Source organism: Sesamum indicum, linkage group LG10 (assembly GCF_000512975.1).
Source record: "Sesamum indicum cultivar Zhongzhi No. 13 linkage group LG10, S_indicum_v1.0, whole genome shotgun sequence".
Classification (NCBI taxonomy): Eukaryota; Viridiplantae; Streptophyta; class Magnoliopsida; order Lamiales; family Pedaliaceae; genus Sesamum; species Sesamum indicum.
In genome coordinates this window covers 617,935-637,664 of record NC_026154.1, presented here as the reverse complement: position 1 = coordinate 637,664, position 19,730 = coordinate 617,935, and the positions used below count along the sequence as shown (strand labels likewise).

At 33.1% G+C, this 19,730-nt stretch overlaps 2 protein-coding genes across 2 annotated transcripts; one reads left to right on the top strand and one right to left on the bottom strand.

Moving 5' to 3' along the window:
• LOC105171372 (mitogen-activated protein kinase kinase kinase NPK1) lies at positions 992-6,824 on the top strand. The gene is made up of 18 exons (XM_011092459.2): positions 992-1,549; positions 1,643-1,681; positions 1,944-2,009; positions 2,105-2,215; positions 2,552-2,632; positions 2,733-2,810; positions 2,894-2,976; positions 3,437-3,518; positions 3,627-3,727; positions 3,906-3,945; positions 4,124-4,183; positions 4,268-4,317; positions 4,421-4,646; positions 4,767-5,000; positions 5,273-5,583; positions 5,669-5,736; positions 6,178-6,280; positions 6,358-6,824. Exons 1-17 carry the CDS (start codon positions 1,106-1,108, stop codon positions 6,276-6,278), a joined length of 2,175 nt encoding a protein of 724 aa, XP_011090761.1. The 5' UTR covers positions 992-1,105; the 3' UTR covers positions 6,279-6,280; positions 6,358-6,824.
• LOC105171370 (protein FANTASTIC FOUR 3) lies at positions 17,957-19,349 on the bottom strand. Its single transcript, XM_011092457.2, has one exon. It carries the CDS (start codon positions 19,129-19,131, stop codon positions 18,202-18,204), a length of 930 nt encoding a protein of 309 aa, XP_011090759.1. The 5' UTR covers positions 19,132-19,349; the 3' UTR covers positions 17,957-18,201.

Sequence of the window (19,730 nt, the reverse complement as noted above, 5' to 3'; positions counted from 1 at the left end):
AATTTAACTTATATGGAAAAATTCCTTATGGCAAGAAAGTAACGACACCTTAAAGTTTTGTGAATTACATATATAATCAAAGTTCTTAAGGAAAAAAAAGTAGGATGGCACCTCTATAATTGTGCACTTGTCGGGAAATCAGTTAAGAGATTTGAATGTGTACCAAATTTTGATCAATAATTAAATGGGTTCTAATTAATGAATTTGAAATGATTTTAGATTAAATATAATTTACATAAAACGTAGATGGTTTTGGTATGCTTAATTTCTCAAAAACCAATGTTTGCTGAATGAGAAATTAGTGCTCAAAATTGCCACTTATATTTCACTTTATAAAGTGTAATGGAAAGATAAAACGATGACCTTCCCATCTTGTATTAAAGAGTCAAACTCTTGTATCGATTTATTTAAAATACAGGTACTACATATTTTTTATTTTTAACAACAATATTGAATATGGGTATAGATTTGGATTCATATAATAAACCCACAAAGATATTATATTACATCCCCAAACTTGTCAAGAACCAAAATACCAACTGAAGAGTTCAAATTTCCTAATGTAAACATGGAAACTATAAAGAGGGATTCGAAAGGGGGCCTTACATGGCATAAAATTAGACAGTTCTATTTCCATATTTTTTTAAATATATAGATGACAGATTTTATATAAATGGAGTATCTATATGAAATGTAGTACAAAATTAATATACAGTATTTCCTTTACAGTTTGGGCCTAAGCCCACATAAAGAAGTCACGTGTGCTTACTTTGGACTTGGGCCTAAGCCCACTGAAATGATTCACAAAATCTAATCATAGATTCTAGATAACATTGACCAAATGCTGATAACATTACAACGGCTCATTCCTCAATACTTTCAAAATTCTTTGGGTCGAAAAACAATTAGATGAAATTATTGGGGTGCAAATCGTAATTTATCACAATTTATTCTTCCATTTTTTTAATTTTCAAACCTTCTTTTTCCCTCTTCTCTCTCTTCACCGAAATGAGTACAGACAGAAAATAAAATAAGCCGTAAGATTGCTTCTCACTACGTTGTTACCCCTAAGTCCTCTTTAACTTACAGCCCATACTCTCCGGCGATGCAAGACTTCATAGGCTCCGTTCGCCGATCCTTAGTTTTCAAGCCTTCAGGTGAAGAATCCCCCGGATTTGGAGGATTCGTGGAAAAAATCGGATCGAGCATCCGGAAATCGCGCATCGGACTCTTCGCTAAGCCTCCAGTTCATGCGTTGCCACCCATTGCGACACCGCCGCGAAACACAGTGAAGGAAGCGCCGCCGATGGAGGAGCCACTTCCCCCGATGGAAGAAGGCACGGAAGATGAGCCACCGGCAATTAGGGATAGAAATTGCATAGTGCTGACGTCAAAAGCTGTTAAAGAGGAGCAATCGAGGAAGAAGAAGGAGACCAACTTGCCGCCTCCCATCCGGTGGAGGAAGGGGGAGTTGATTGGATGCGGCGCGTTTGGGAGGGTTCACATGGGGATGAACCTCAATTCTGGAGAGTTGCTCGCTGTGAAAGAGGTCGCTTCTACACATTCTGCAATATATTTCCTGCAAATGGGGCTGTGATTTGCTGATTTGTTTCTTTACTGCTTTCTTTCTTTCTGAATTCAGGTTGCAATTGCTGGAAATAGTGCTTCAAAGAAAACACAAGTAATGGCATTTTCTTTGTGCTGACTTTTGGTGATATTCGCTGATGCTGATTCTGTTTGTGTAATTCCAATTGATTCTAAATTGATTTGACACTACTCTAAATGATTTCTGCAGCATTGATTATCTAGTTCATATTTATTATATAATGTAAAAAGCTAATTTTTTACAAAATCTGTTTGCTGGTGCACAAATGTCCAGTTGATCTATTATGTTAGATACAATATTGAATTTGACGGACCATGCCTTTGATGAATTTGTTTAGGAATATATAAGGGAGCTTGAAAAAGAAGTGAATCTATTGAAAAATCTCTCGCATCCAAACATTGTGGTGAGACAAGATAGATTCTTTTTGTGCTTTTATCAATTAGTGAGTAATGAGTTTTGTTAAAATCTCTATTAAGTGCATTTTGTCTTGTTGCTCAGAGATACTTGGGAACTGCTAGAGAGGACGATTCCTTGAACATATTATTGGAATTTGTGCCAGGTGGATCTATTTCATCTCTCCTGGGAAAATTTGGGTCTTTCCCAGAATCTGTAAGTGCTGATGTTATCTTATATTAGAAAATATCATAGTAGTGAGATATCTTAGATCTATTTCCTAAATTCAGATTCAATTTTTGAGAACTAGTCATTTTGAAGCTTAAATCCTCTCTTTTAATCTGTACCAGTGGGAATGAGGCCTGTGTTGTTGTATGGTATCAGCTTTCAAAGTTTATGCTTCAACATAAATGTCAAATTTCTAAGCATCTTGCAAGTTCTCCCAATTCCCAAACAATGTTTACGAGGATATATAATCATGGAACTTGAACCATTGTTAATGTTGTAGTAATGTTCTATTTTTCTAAATTTCACCTCCAATTGTCATTCCAGGTTATTAGAATGTACACAAAACAATTATTATTAGGACTGGAGTACCTGCACAAGAATAAGATTATGCACAGGGACATCAAGGTATTTTTCTATTGATATATAAATATATCTAATATATCACTGTGTTTAAGGAGCTTTAAATTGCTCAATTCCAGAGTATGATGATTTGGATTTTTATCAGGGAGCAAATATTCTTGTTGACAATAAAGGTTGCATTAAACTCGCTGACTTTGGAGCATCCAAGAAAGTTGAAGCATTAGTATGCTCTTCCTTCTCTTATTACCTTCCCCATTCCACTTTAGCAGACACTGTATCATAACTACAGACTGAATGTTGCTGCAGGCCACCATAACTGGTGCCAAATCAATGAAGGGTACTCCATATTGGATGGCTCCTGAAGTTATTGTTCAGAGTGGTCACAGCTAGTGAGTAAAGAAACAGCTCAGTTCTTGTAGCTAGTGAAGTTAGAATTTACTGTAGACTTGCTGCCAGTGTATCTGAATAGTGCACACAACAACAAACAATTTACAAATTATCTCTTATTAGATTAGCTCTATGACAGTGTTTGATGGCACTAAGTTACCCAGATGACATTTTAACAGATGTTACAGATCAAAATATCTAAACTGTTGCTTTCTATTTAGATAGTTTTCGTAAGTGAAGTTCTCAATGGTAACACCAAAAAGGTTGCTTTTATGGATGAAACACTACTCCAGCGGCCTAGTATGAAATGTACACTTGCATTTCAAGGAAGTTATTGCATAGAGAATAATGTATTGCTTGTTCCAAGAGTGATTCCTATGCAAGAAGCATCCCATTTTGGAACTTTTATTTGTTTCACCACTTGAACTCAAACCTAATTTATTTCTGGTTAACAATTTACAGCTCAGCAGATATATGGAGTGTTGGATGCACAGTTATTGAAATGGCTACTGGAAAGGCTCCTTGGAGCCAGCAGTACCAGGAGGTATACAATTTACCTTTCAATAGAATTTTAAATTTTATTAATTGGAAGTTGACTGTTACCTGTACTATCATTGGCATGACTGGATTCTAAGAGTTGGTGTTATTTTAGGTTGCTGCTCTCTTTTACGTAGGGACAACCAAATCTCATCCACCAATACCAGATCATCTTTCAGTTGAGGCAAAGGACTTCCTGTTAAAATGTTTACAGAAGTATGTTCTTTGTACATACTTTCATGTACTTTTACCTAAGGTCCATTTTATGTCTATGAGATTGGCTTTACTGGTGGTAGTTTATTGTGCTCTGGAGGAAAGTTAAACGGGTCATAGGATTCTGTTATTAGTTCTCCTCTTACTTGACACTTCATATTTAACTTTGTAATTCTTTCAGGGAGCCAGACCTGAGGCCGACTGCATCAGAGTTGTTAAAGGTAGTACGAAGCATTGGATTGCCTAAGCATTCTTGTAAGCTGCATACACGATCATGCCCTGGGGGAGCATGACAAACAATTCATGCTGTGTTGCAACTACATCCTTTCTATTCCACAGTTGAATTGATATCTGTTGATTGTTGATTCATGGTATTTCTCCTTTGCGTGTTATCTTCAGCATCCATTCGTAACTAGAGAAAGTTGGGAATCCAATCTTGTTCGTCGCTCTTCACTTGTGGTTAGCATGCTTATTTCTTGATATTTATTCTCTTAGCTGAGTAGGTACCATGTGAACTAATTAGCTAAATATTTGGATAAACAGGGAAGTTCCGGAAAACGGATGGCAACACTTGGTGCTGAAATTAAGAGCTCGTATGTGCTTTCTGGAAATCAATTTGGATATCTTTTTGTACATTTCTTGAAATCAGTTGTTATTTGAACTGTTTTGAAATTTGTCAATTTATATATGCTGTAGAATGAACCTAGAGGCAAGGAGGTCCTGCAATGGTTTGAAGGATGACAGTGAATTGGGTAGCAGCAGATGCTCGACCATTCACCCTGAGCAGTTATCTGAACAAGGATCGCTTTGGCAACCTGTCATCTTTGACGATGATATGTGTCGACTTGATGATAATGATGATCTTGTACTTGGTGCACCCACAAAGTTCAAACATACTCTAGTTTCTAATGATTGTAATCAGGTTGAGGAATAGACTGTATATTAGATTCAGTCTCAATATTTCCCAAGTGTGCTGATTGATGTTTTTCGGCCGTAGACGGCTATATGCTAATAGAAGTTCAATCTGGTCTTCTTTATGCAGAGTTTTAATCCTATGTCCGAGCCCAATGATGATTGGCCATGCCAGTTTGATGGAAGTCCTGAGTTAACTAAAAGTGGAACTGAGTTTCTTTCCAGTCAAATTGTTGAGCCTGGAAATAGATCTTCAGGTTCTGGTGAGGTGGATTATGGCTTCACATTTCCGACAGGGCAGTCAGGACCTGAAGATGATGAAGAAGTGACTGAATCAAAAATTAGAGCATTCCTAGTTGAAAAGGTATCTACTGAGGAAAATAATCCTTCATTTCTATATGTTCTGCTTCACCTCTACTTGTCCAGGAGAATATGACACTTAAAGTTGTACAACTGAACAAATCATTTAGATTGTTAACGATTTACCTACTTTGAAATTTCTTCGTATTTCTCTAGAATTTATTTTGACCAAGATTACTCGAAAATTCTATTTTCTCTCTCCCCTCGCCCAACCTTCAATTTCTTAGGTAAAAGAACAGAGCCTTATTCAAACTTACGGTGCTAATATTTGTGTAGGCTTTGGAACTGACGAAGCTGCAAACACCTCTTTATGAGTTCTACAATTCTTTGAATGTTGCTGCTCCTACAAGTCCTGTTGGTATTGGGAACAAGGAAAATGTTTCAAGTAACTGCAACTTACCTCCTAAAAGTAGGTCACCCAACAGGGTGGGTTGTAGAAGACTTTCTACTGCCTTTGATGTTGAGAACAGCTCAAGTCCTGGGAGTGGTTCCAGGCGTGTATCAAACGTTGCTGATATAAACTCTGGAGCTTCTCAGGATGTCAAAGAGCTGGTTCTTGACTCTCAACGGGAGCCACTTACTCCAAGGTCTGCAAAAATCCTTTCCTGATATAGTTTGTATAATCTTTTCTTCCTCCTAACTTAAAAACTTCGAGATCATGTCTTCCTGTAGCTCTAGGTTCTCTGAGATACAACGGAAGTGGAAAGAAGAACTTGATGAAGAACTTGAAAGGACAAGAGGCAAGTTGTGTCTAACATCCTTTATGTTAAATATTATATGGCCATATGGAGGTCCTTATCTTGGATGTGTTTTGGGAACAATCTTCAAACGAGAAATGTACTTTTCCTAAGATTGCACTTCTTCATGACACAGGTTACTAATGTCTGGATATACATTACCTGAGTTAATAGAGTTATCTTTTTGAACAAAATTGTTGGACTAACTATAGCTTCAGCTGCTGCTAGATGGAAAATCAAGTGAAACCAACATAGCTGTTTGCAGTGGCTTAAAGTAATTTCACCATTGGAAGTGATCTTAGTTATTTACTGTGCTTAATTCAACTGAATCTGGTGTTTTTGTTTTCATGGCTTGTAATCTTGTCTTCTTGATTGTGCCATTGCCATACTCTTTTTACTTCAGGATGTGTGCTAAAGCTTGACAACAAACTTTGCATATTGTAGAGCTCATGCGTCAAGCAGGTGCAGCTAAAACATCATCTCCAAAGGACAAAATATTGAATCGACAAAGAGAACGATTAAGATTTGCATCTCCAGGGAATTAAATGTACGTTTGGTTCTAATGAATGATCAAGTTGGTACTAGCATTATTATTCCCTTCTCAGGCAAGTGAATCTATTGCAGTTGGGGCGACATGGACTGGGTGATTGAGAAAATGGCCTGTCTTCCAGAGGATTAGATTTCCATCAGCACGAGTCTGAATAAATCTAAACAGATAGCATTGCCTCTGAGCGATCAATTTAATACAGTGCTTCTGGTGGAAGTGTATCTTGTTTTCTTGTCATAGTTGTGCATAGAGCTTGTGTTCTTGGAGATTCTACACAATCATAGTGGGTACCTGGTCATAATATCATGTACCAACAAGATGACCACTTGTATTCAGTCAATGTGGTTCATCTAAAGATCTACCTATATATATATATATAAGAAAGAAAATGTCCTATGAATTTGTTCTCTCCTAAGGATTTGGAATATCTCCTGTTGCATAAAAGGAAATACAGATGGAAGACTTCATAGTTTTGATGCATGTGTGATATCTGTGTCTATTTCTTACAGATTGAGAATGTATCGTTCACATTTTCTGTTCAATATATGATCTGAGTTTGGGATAGATAGTAATTTCAGCTTCGTTCTCATAAAGTCTTTGAGTGGGCCTTGTTTCATGAAGGATAAAGTTCCCCTCGTTATTCAGCCCAACATGCTAAGATCACCATTTGTAGACAGGAAGAAAATTAATCCAGCAGGAGAACAAGAAACTTTCTTGGAACGGGGCTCAAAGACTATAATCTCTTACGCCCAAATTAAATGTGGTAACTCAAGATTAAATTTGCCAGATTTACAACTCTCTCTCTCTTGGATGGAAGCAGATATCATGCATGGGATTCCAGTCAACGGCTAAATGTCTGTCGGTGCATCTTTGATTTGAATTAAAAAAACACATGATATTGTTAAGCAGGGGGATGATGATGGTGATGATGATGATTGATGCAGGTATAGTAGGGACATGAACCATTATCAAGAGCCACCCCTTTGATTAAAAACCACATTTGTTACCCAACAAATGTACATCATAAAACCCAAACGAAAATGATGGCCAAGATTCTTTCCATGTAAAAGATTTATTTAGGTGGTTGGCCCAAAAGTCAAAAGAATATGTTTGTTAGAATTCATTTGTCCTTTGAATATGGAGTGGGGAGCCATAAAGGAGAATGAAAGTAAGTGGGATTTTCTGGAAATTGGAAAAAGTGGTGGGCAATGTGAATTTGATTGTGTTATGGTGTAGAGATTTTTTCAAAGATATTGGTAGTGACTAAAGTGCCCGAGAGCAGATGTTTGGAGGGATGAGTTGTGCTACTTCTTTTTCATCTTTTGCCTCTTTTCAAACATCTGGAGAAACCCTTTTTTTTGCAAGATTTTGGGAGTGATTTATGAGATATTTTTAACTGAAAAAAGTTTGATAAATAAACTCTAAGTGCAAAAATCTAATTATTTTGGTAATTTTATGCGCACTATAATAAAATCATTGGTTTTTAAGAGAATTTTGGATTGGTCTACATCACGAAAAATTATATTTGATTTAATGTGCGTTTTTTACTTCATCTTCCTTATTTATTTTATGAAAAATCTCAATTAAGTAAAGAGTGAAGGGGTATTCATAGTCTTTTTTCTAATATATTAGACAAAGTGCTTTTGTATATGACTCTCTTTGAGTGGTTAATTGTGGCGACACTGCACGAATGTTAAGCGAATTATTTTTTTTCTCAATATATTTCTTCACTCAAGGCCGATCGAGACGTCTTTCTTTTAATAAAAAATAATTATTTGTCACATCAGCAACATGTCTAACATGCATCTATTTAAATAGGAAAAAAACAAAAATTAATTTTGAGAATATAAGATCGACTTACATGTGATGTTTACTCGAGTATGTTTTTGAAATTTGATTTCTTTTTTTAATTTTCCCACATTCTCAAAATTAGGTGGCATTATTCATCACTAGAGAATTTATATTGGAATCATGTTTGATCAAATCAAATTAATCACAAAGCAAGTGTGATACATTTTTTTTTTTTGGTGGAACGCCACCTGTGTCAGGTAGGGGTGCAAGTGTGATACACCTTTCATATTATTGGTCACTTTTCTTGAACTATACACTAATCATATAATAAATATATTATATTTATCATGTAATTAATTCATATCCAATCACACTCAACCTAAGTTAAAATTTCCGGTATCTAACATATATTGTTTCTTCCATTAAAAGCATATCTCCCTCTTTCTCTCTCAAATCCAACAAATAGTGAGCAATCCCTTTCCTTTGTCCTTCTCAAAGAATTATAATGGAAAAGGTGGCTTAGAGAACAAGTGATGTATGTCTTTCTTTGCCTCACCCCCATCTACATAATTGACCCTAATGGATAAGCATTCACATTCTAGTGGACATAAGTGAAAACCAACTAATACATATACATATATATATATATATATATACATCCATCGTCGTTATTAAAAAAAAAGAAAAACTCATTCCAGTTTTTCTAAATAAATAAGCACCTAATTTATCAATGTCCTCACAAAAAATTACCACGAATATACTCTAGACGGACCGTAATTCAGTTATATTTATATTTTCTGTGTATATTAATTTTCTGATACATATATAATTTAGACAAATCAAATTGATAAATCAAGGAAGTTCATTAATCTATAATCAGGTAAATTGCAATGAATTCTCTTGAGATTTGATACAATTATAAATACTCCTTATTCATGATAAACTATTGTAGAGGATATTTGCTAGACAAACCCTAATTCCGAAGAGTATTTGTAATTTTTGAAGCAACATAAAGTCTATTACAATTTATGTAGTGATTATGGATCATGCATATATATTGTGATGAATATATGTAAAAATGAAATTGGAGTTGAGAAAATGGGGAGACCACTCATTTACATATGTGCATGATTTGGGACGGGGATTTTGTTGGTTCAGAGAATTTTCTGCAAGAATTATACGCAAAAAAGCATAATCTTTCTTGTGTTGTCTGCCAATGGTTGTGAGGTCATAAGATGATGCAGAGGAAAAGCCCAGAGAAATCAATTTTCTTGGAAGTCAAAATTGATATCAACAAATCCTCAGCTCAATATTGAAATATGTCTTCTTGCCTGTAATTTTCTTTTGTTTTGAATTGAATCTATCAATTACTCCTTCCACTTTATTTTGTTTTATTTGTGCAACTTGGAGAATACTACCATACAATCATTATATATATTTCCATATATATTATTATTTATTTTTGAATTAAATAAATTAAGTTATATATATATAATAAAATTTGTAAATAAATGAATGATTGAAGCTCAAACGAACTAATCTTAACGACACCATCATTGTATTTAGGTACATATGCATACATCAACCCTACAAGATCTTGCATGTTAAGTAGTAGAAGATTTCGCATGCACTCTATCTCCCATTTATCCATTACACATGTTGAGCCATACCAAGAAAGAGTGGGGAGGGGCCAGGGGACAATGCAATTGAAATCAACAACAACATGCACATATACATACATACATACATACACACACATATTTGTATATTATATTTAAATAAATGTAATTTTAGTCCAGTAATTTATAGAAAGTGATATTTTTTTTTTTTTTGTGAACAGCTTAACTTACAACACAACGGGGTTCGCCACCACACTGATTGGTTGGTGCATTGCCTTTATTGTAATAAGTCGGAGAGGTATGACTCTTCGATTTAGAACGCTTCTTATCTCATGACACGCCGAGAATAGCATTTTTTTTTTTAGAAAGTCCGTATAACTTCAGAAGATTCATTCTCTATGAATCAAGTACCAACCAAAGAAAGGGTGCGAGAAGAGCTTTGTATAGACACTCTTGAGCCATGTTCGTCGCCCTGGGCTTACCATTATTTCATTTCTGATTGGTTCTAGCTCGAAAGAACATATACATGGAGCTATGACGATTTACGTATGTCTTGTTGACTAAACGATCAGGTATACCACGCCATGTATCATCCCCTCTTGCTATACAAATTGATTTTTAATAATTTAGTCTGGTAATATTAAAATTTTGACAGTATTCATCTTTTATCAGCCAAATTAGCCAGAAAAAAGGATTGCATATGACTTGCACATGATCCAACTAAATTATAATTTTAATCCTATAACTTACGGGGCGTTGGCATTTTTAGTTCTATAACTTAGAAGAGTTGACATTTTTTACCATGCACAAATTGATATACAGGACTAAAGTTGCAATTTAATTTGATTATGTGTAGGTCATATGCAATTTTCTAGTTAATCAAAAAACGAGTAAAATTATTAAAATTATAGAACTAAATTACAAAAATAAATTCATATAGAACTAAAAATGACATTTCCTAAATTACAACTCTAAAACTATCATTTATTACATGTTCCTTTCTAGCAAATGTATTTGTGTCTTTTAGTGGAGTGTAAGAAAATTGGTCACTTTCCATGAAAAATTGCTAACACCTTTTGTTGATGATGCCATCATCCACAAATTAAGCCTTTCCTTTTGGCCAAATCAAAATTATTGATAATTTAATTTCAATTTCCTTCTATTTCATTTTTGGTTTATTTAAAAAATACAAATTTTTACACATAAAATACGAATTTTGACAAACTTGTCATATGCATCAAGTACGAAAACATCAAACAACGAAAATCAATTCATGTCAATATACTCAAATTTATGATTTGATGTGATTCACGTCGTTTCATATATATATATATATATATATATATATTCAAATTATACCTTATATTAATTAAGCCGCATTCATTGTTTGTGGTGGCCATATTTAATTAATTATTAAAATTAAAATAAAATTGTTGTCTTATATAATTACACTAATGTTGCTTTCCTTAAAGACATGAGGCTGCTGCTTAGATGTGACATGTTTGGTAGCTATGCAAAGTAATTATGTCATGAAAAACATATAATTTGACTACTGATGTTCTGCTTTTCCTAAGTATGAGAATTTGTGTTGAAGAATCAAAACCTTAATGCTGAAGAATTTATTGTGGAAAAGACAACGTGTATTCCACACCACCACTATACTCATCCTTTTATCTACAAAATATATTTCTTTTTCTGCTCAAATTCAATGAAAAAGTGATACCATTTTATTATATAAATCACACCAAAATTTCTGCTTTTTCAAGAAATGGGCTTTTTTTTAAATATTTTTTTCATACTTTTTTCTTTTATTATTATTATTATTATTTTTTTTTTTTGTGAGAAAGTGAAACCAATAATCTTAATTCCTTAGCAAGCAAGTCTATATACATATATATGTATCACTGTTTCAAATGAATGAGCCCTTTTGGTATGGATAAGTTGAATCCATCAGCAGCTGTCTTATTTTGTCAAATGGATTAGCTTTCTACCTTTTTTTAGGTCAGGTTATATTAATTAATGTAATTATTAAAAAATGATGTACTTTTTTTATTAATTACATAAATAAGGAAAAAAAAAGTAAGGAAAATGATTCACTAGAAAATATCATATTAGTAATAAAACTCAGGTGATGAGATTATCAATAATTATATGTTTTAAGCAGTAATATATAATTTTTTTGTCTTATCATAATATTAATGATTTTTATGACATTATTAGTGATAAATATTATGTAAGTATATACAAATAATTGGACGCTAATAGACATAATTGTTATCATATATGCATTACTAATTATCGATAGTGTCAATTTAAATAAAATTCTTGGTACTATTAAATATTATAAAATGTTATTCTTGATAAAATAAAATTTATTCTCACTTAATGATGCACAATATCATGTTGTAACAAGTTCAATATTATTATTTAATTTTTTTGTTGGTAATATTATTTTTTAATTGTTTCAAATTTATTACTCGATATTAAGATTATTACCTAAAATCAGGAGGGTGGGGTGGGGATTGAAGAAGGTATGAAAAGGATATGGGCATGGGCAAATTATTTAGAGTATTTAGGGAAAAGATATTTGAATGTCAAAAAAGTGGCTTTTGGTATTCAAGATTTTTCTAAATAATTAATTAATATACACAATATTCAAAGTTTATGAATTTTAATGAAATTTGGGCTATGGATTGGTAGCCGGCCCATGATGGACATGTTTTCCACGTGCACTAATTCATGTGGATTGTGGATAAAATCATTTAAGCCACCTCTACTATCAATTAAGGTTGTCTTATTTCTGCAAATAAACTTAATCCATCAATTAACCCTTTTTTTTCAGAAAATCTCCTATTTAGTTTGTTAATATATAATAAAGGGTTAATTTTACTTAGAAGTCTTCTAAATATGTGAAATTATACATTTTTTAAAAAAAATTATAATTATAATTACACTCCCTCGAAAATTCTCTGTCTACACTGAGCCCATTTTATTAGGATTTGAATGAAAAATACTGACATTAATAAAAAACTTTACATAAATTTACAATTTTATCTCTTATTTTGCATTTCTAGTGTATATTTTTGTACTTATAAGGAGATAAATATTTCACACATATATATACACAGAGAGAGAGAATGGGGATAATATTATTATATTATTATAGTCATTGATTAATTATATATATATATATATGATATTAATAATTGTAGTGGATAATTGTGAAGAGGTCACTCAAACTACCTGCTTACGCCTAGGAAGAAAGTGACAAGATTAATAAAATGATGGGGGAAAATATCTGGTGCAGAAAGTAGGGTTTGTAAGGAAATGGAAAAATAGAAAGAAGAGATAGGGAGATGGGGGTAAGGTTATATATCCAAGTGAATGGACGTTCTAAGTCCACGATCATCTCCTACCTTCCTCTTGTATACACATATGCCAACTATTTTGCATATGCTCAAATTTTCGGTATGGGCATTAGATTCTTATAACTTAATACTCAAGATAATGATAAAGACCCAAAATATATTCTTGGATTTTTTAATTTATTTTCCCAAGATACATATATCTATAAGATAAAATTTTGAAAGGGATATTAATTAAAATTGGGCAAAATCATGTTTTGGTACCATTAAAAAATATCAGTTTTGTTTTTGGTACCACAAATTTTGTAAGTTTGGATTTTAGTACCATTAAATAAAAAAATAAGCATTTTTGGTACCAACTTAACAGCATGCCTTAACGGCCATCGACCCCACAATTTTGGCGGGAAAAGTCACGTGTGTTTGAGAAAAATGAGGAAAAAATTGGTCTTCTAACATTTCATAATGTTTTGGTACCATTAAACCTAAAAATAAGCTTTTTTTTATCCCATAAAATTATGTCCGGCACAGAATAAGTAATACAACATATTTCAAAATAAAAGGTAGAATCCATAAACATGAAGCAAAATATATTGGTTATAAATACACGATTTGAGCTAATTGAAACCTGGTTTGACAAAAATTTGACAAAACCCACTTGACAAAATACATGCATTGCAATGCACAATATTTCACTAATTGAAACCTGCCAAAAGACTTCAAATTATATATTTAGTATATGGCTTTGAAAATTTAAAATAAAGTGATAAAGGTATTGATTAACACATATAAAAATATATCAGATAAAATTTAGTTGAACAAATAGGTGTAAGAATTTGCAAAATCGAGTTGAAGAATAACTACAATACAGACTCACAGTTTACTTGGATGGACTTTTAAAATTCAGCCATCCATAGAAAAATCTTATAAATTTTATATGTTACTCAAGATTCATATTAGTTAATACAGAAAATAATAAATCGTTATAGATTTATTTAAAATTATCATATAATTTCAGAAAGAGTACGGTTCTGCAGAGAAGGGCACTACCGTATAGCATAATTCAAGGAACTTTATAAATTTACTCAAATTTCCAAATATTCTGAAAATCGTGTATTTATAACCAATATTTTTTTTTGCTTCCTGTTCATGGATTCTATCTTTTATTTTGGAATGTGTTGTATTACTTATTTTGCGGTGCACATGACTTTATGGAACCAAAAATGATTATTTTTAGGTTTAATGATACCAAAACACTATGAAATATTGGAAGACCAATTTAGGATTACAATATATATTCATTAGAAAAAAAAGAAGATATATATATATATATATATATATATATTGGGTAATAAATGTAAGAAATTAAAATCCGTACTCTATCAAGAATGCTTTGATCTTGAAACGCGTCTCCAACATTATTAATTGCGACATCTTATCTTATTTCCGTACGGCTCAAGTTGCAACTTTTGGGTCTGTACACACATATCGCATTCGCAGCTGCAAATATATCTTTTCGTGGATTTTGTTGTGTCAAAGTATACGGTTTCAAATTGTACACCTACTCCATCTTTGCTTCACTACTACCTACGCTTTTTAGGGTTCCAAGAAATTAATGTTTTGTGAACACAAAAACACACACACACGTGAATACATGCATACATATATATATAGACACAGTTCATGATTTAAATTGGTCCCAATTTGTGTACGAATCGACGACACAAACCTCCGCTGCTAGATACAGTACATGTCTTATAACAATTTTACTTCATGACATTATCGAATGCATGCTTAAAAATTCTATTTCGTGACACCAGTCGTACTACTTGAATAAAGCTCGTTTCAAAAGTACATCAGATAGATAGTTTTGGTAGAAAATGACCAGGTGTGAGTGTCAGGGCTAAATATTAAAATAAATGACTAAATGTGTAAATGAAATAAGTTACAGGACCAAAAGAGTTAACGACATATGGTTACATGTCGTTATTTTTATGACATGGGTGCCCAGTTATTTTAAATAGTACGTACTTAAAATGGTGAGCGGCTTATATAATATTATTCATTACATTTGTGATTACATTAGCCGACCAAGAAGGAGATTCTTATATTGCGTCGTTGCAATGTAAAATGATATAAAATAAACATTATACTTGTCATGTTTTTTTCTCAATATATAGTCCTGATTTAAGTCGTACATTAGTCAGATAATTTTCACATAAACGATTGCGATTGATCATAAAAAGGTCGAGTCAAATTCCATGTACAAGAATGATAAAAGCGTGGGTGGTTGTGTGTTTTTCCATTTTAAGGGGCGGCTTTCTACCTCTTTAGAGGACAAAACAGGAATATTTCTCAGGCTAAGGATGATTTTGGTCGTCACTGTCTGAAAACAATCAAAAGTTTCATTTGAATTTCCAAACACAATTAGACAAAATCAGTGAGTCAAAGATTTTCCCTTTAGATGGGCCTACAACTAATTAATATTCCTGCATGCATGAGATCAATATCACCAGACTTTGATAATAAATTTCGCGTTCATTCATGCATGCATGCATGCATAATTATATGGATCATATGCTAATTGAGTAAATTAAGGTCCCGCAGTTTCGGAAATAATTAGATCATTCGACAAAAAAGTTGTGATGTACAGTTAATTAGCTGAATTCAGGCCAAATTAATGTTCTCTAGAAAGAAGGTGGACTTTATGGTACATTTTGTAATAAATCCATTGAAATTTTGCCCGACAAAAACAAAATAAAGTTCCAAAGTCTAAGGAGGGTAGCTGGGACATATATAATTTTATGCCCATATTTCACTCACCATTTTAGTCTTGATTGAATGTATTTGTATTGTGAAGCTGTGTGTGTCTCATTCAACTATTCAAGAATCAGTCATGTTACATATATATCGATCTTTTTTTTAACATATATTTGCACATGACTTGAATAGTATCTTACTTCTCTCGACAAAAATTAAAATAAATAATGGAATAGTATTTTAATGAATTAATTACAATTACGTCAGAATTTCGCAATTATAACAATCAATATATCTATATTTAATCAACAACTACTATTAAAGTAGAATAATAAACCACACATTGATGGGATTCGAATTCATGTTCTTATATTGTACATGACTTGAATAGGACGTATCTGACAACCAAAAATGATAAAAAATAATAGATCTGGCTTTGGTTTAGGGAGATTTATTTATCTACATATATACTTATTACTTGATAATTATGTGGTATATATGTATCAAAAGTCTTGAAAGATCACTAATTAACCTCAATTACTAATTTAAGATTTTTGTCTTGTTATTTGGGGTAGATTGAATCAAAACCGTAGTCCCACCTCCTAACTATTCATCTCTTTTATGTATGACCCTTGAGATCAAGACACGTCTATTTCCTTAACCGGCTTATATGCATTATATTAGTAAAATATCGTCCTCCTGTTTTTCTCTTACTCCCTTGTTTCAATTCGAAGCCTCTTTAGGACCCACAACGAAAACCCTTATTTGTATTTGTAAACCCAATATTAAGATTTGTCTCATTCATTTCATATATTTAAATTCAAATATAAATATTGATATTTCAAAACCGATAAATATATTTAAAATAAACGAATAGACAAAACACTACTATGAAAAATAAATAATATATCCACATTCGTAAAAATAGACTCACAACCTCGTAATTGTCTGTGAAGCCTCCACCCCACCACTCAAGCAAAGCTTCATAGGTCGGATATGTCTCTTTAAAATCATAAAATTGTAAGATTTTGAATCAATTATTCTATTCAAATTTTGATTTAAAATTAATTTGGAGCACATAATTAGAAAGCACGATACAATTATAGTCTCTGAGAAATCAACGTATGATTAAGCCATATGGTAATAAATTAGAGCAAAAGAAAAATGGCAAAACAGTTTGAAGGATCAAAGTGCTAATTATACCAATCCCAAGAGCGAAAAAAGAGACAACGGAGACCAAGTTTGACTTTAAACCAGCAGCACAACATCCACCAATCCCACTATGGATAATTGTAATTCTTTCAAATTATACACATTTTAAATGATTGTAAATTCTTAGTATGAAAACATTATTTTTAGGAATTAAATGGGGGAAATTTTTTGTTACATAATTTAGTTATATATACTTAAAACAGTCACATAACATTAAAAAAATTCTCACTTTCAATAATCTTATTAATTTTCGTTAGAAAATTGATAACTCCAAACCACGTGCAAATCACGTGGTCGTTTCTCTTCATTCTGAAAATATAGCGGCAATGTGATTTGTATATGTTTTTTCATTAAACGAAATTGACAGGAGAAATGAAAATAAAATTTATTACAGGTTATAAAACTGTTTTCGAAAATTTTATAAGTAATTAGATTGAAAATACACTTAGCTGAAATTATTGAATGAAAAATACATTTCCTGGAAGTAAATGAATTTAACATGTGTGACAACATTAATTAGTTTGATTCATGTGTGTGGGATCTGATGCTTGATGAAGAGAATCAATTCATTTATGTGTTTGAAATATAAGAGTAAAGACACAGTTGATGTAGTGTAATTATGTAATAGAATAAGGATATGAGGTTGTGGTCAACCACAAACACCTTTTACAATGAAAGTGACATCTTATGTCATATGTCATGTTGATGTAGTATTAGTTTACATACATATAGACTTTTAATTATTTTTTAATGCTGAACACCGTCTTCCTTCACATTTTACGTTAAACAAATGTCCCAAACACGGTTTTAATATTTGATCCTCTCTTAATTGTATATGCTATTGCATCTCTTTTTCTTTTTTTTTTTGAAATTTAAATAAGAATTTCATATAAAAAGTCTTACATAATGTTACATCATTGGAAGATCCCGAGTTCTGGGGTGGTAAAAACATGCAACTTCATGTCCAAATTTCGATGTTCTGCGCCAATTATAACTACCAAACCACACCCCATGAATTCAATCCACCCAAGGAAAAATCGAAATACCCCAAATGGTCCCAGAAAAGAAAATTGAGAAACTTAAAATTGTCGATCAAAAAATTAAGAAAGTGAAAGGAAAAAGGAGGAGGAATTGGAGGTTAAAAATCCAAGAAAAAAAAAAAAAAAAAGTAGTTATTTCAGGAAATTGCCACCCAAAGAGCAGGCTTCCAATTACTGCACAATCCTTTATTGCCATGCCCTTCTTCCTTGCAACACCTACTCAGCCTTTGAAATTTCTCCATTTCCATTTCCAAATTAATTTCTCCATCAAATTCTTCCACGTCGCTGCTGGCCTCCTCAATTTCTTCCTCCTCCGTCGATTCGCCGCCACATTCATCTCCATTTTCTTCTTCTTCTTCTTCTTCATGTTCTTCTCCGGCGGCAGAGGTGGTTATCTCCGCCCTGTCGGAGCCCGTCAAGAAGCAAAGCCTGAGTCTGCCGTCACTCCTCTCCGCCTGCAGATAAGAATTCCTAAACGGGGCCTCCACCGCTTCAATGATCAGCCTCCCATCTTCTCTGTGGCGGCGCACTTGCAAAGAACTCGAGCCACTCATTGTCGTCAGCGGCGGAGGGAAATTCTTGGTTTTCCGGCAAGAACTCGCCTCCCTGTGAAGAGGGTTTTTGGATGATGAGTTGGTCGTTTGTTTCCAATCATCGAAGTCAAAACTTTTATAGGACGACGTCGAATTCGAGGAGGGACTGAGTGGCGGCGAGGAGAAAATGCTGCTGCTATCGGTTAGGATGTCACTGCCCGTTTCGCTTCCTAAATTTTCAGTGCATAATTCCAGGGACTTAGCACTGAGTCTTGAAAATGAAGACTTTCTTGCCAAAGGGGGTGTGTAGATACAGCTCTCTTTATCCCCTGATTCCTTAGGGACTGTTTGGAGAAAACCCCAGTTGCCAAATTCAGGAATTGTTTTACTTTTCACCTCGGCTGGAGCATGATCATCGTCACTTCCGCACAAGTCCGAACCAGGCGGCGGCAGAGCCGCCACTTTCAGCTTTAGGGTGGTGGTTGTTTCCATCTCAAAACAAGACACAAGATTTTGGCAAACTATAGTTGACATGGTGGAAAAACAGTAGCTAAGAAATTAAAAATAAATATCAAAAATTAAAAATATAGAAAAATAAAATATGATTATGATGATGAGAGTATTTATATCTAGTTTGAGGATGATGAACAAGTTCTTTCTTTTGTTTTCTTGAATTTTAGTGAGAGAGAGAGAGAAGGCAAGGGAAGAGAGAGAGGTGAGAAGTGGAGGAGATGGAGTGGATTGAACGAGGGATAAGTGAGGGGATGGGGGTGAATTTGTAGTGTGGAAAAGTGGTGTGGAGATCTTGCGTGGGTGTGTGTGTGTGTGAGGTTTTGCTTTCCGCACCACTTGAATTATTATATAAATATATATATATATATGTTCTAAATCCATATATATATATATGTACTAAATCTGCCACACGAAACATTTGGGGAAAAGGGAATAAGCGAAATTCACCATTTTGGAATGGAGGAAATAATATTCCAATATTCTACTCTATTTTATTTATTCATTTATGTTCTCGTTTAGTCCTTCTTAATGTTTCTTGTGATTTTTTTATTTTATTTTATTTTTTTGGTTCAGTACATAGTATTTTCTTATTTATAACTATATTTTTATCGCCAGTTAAT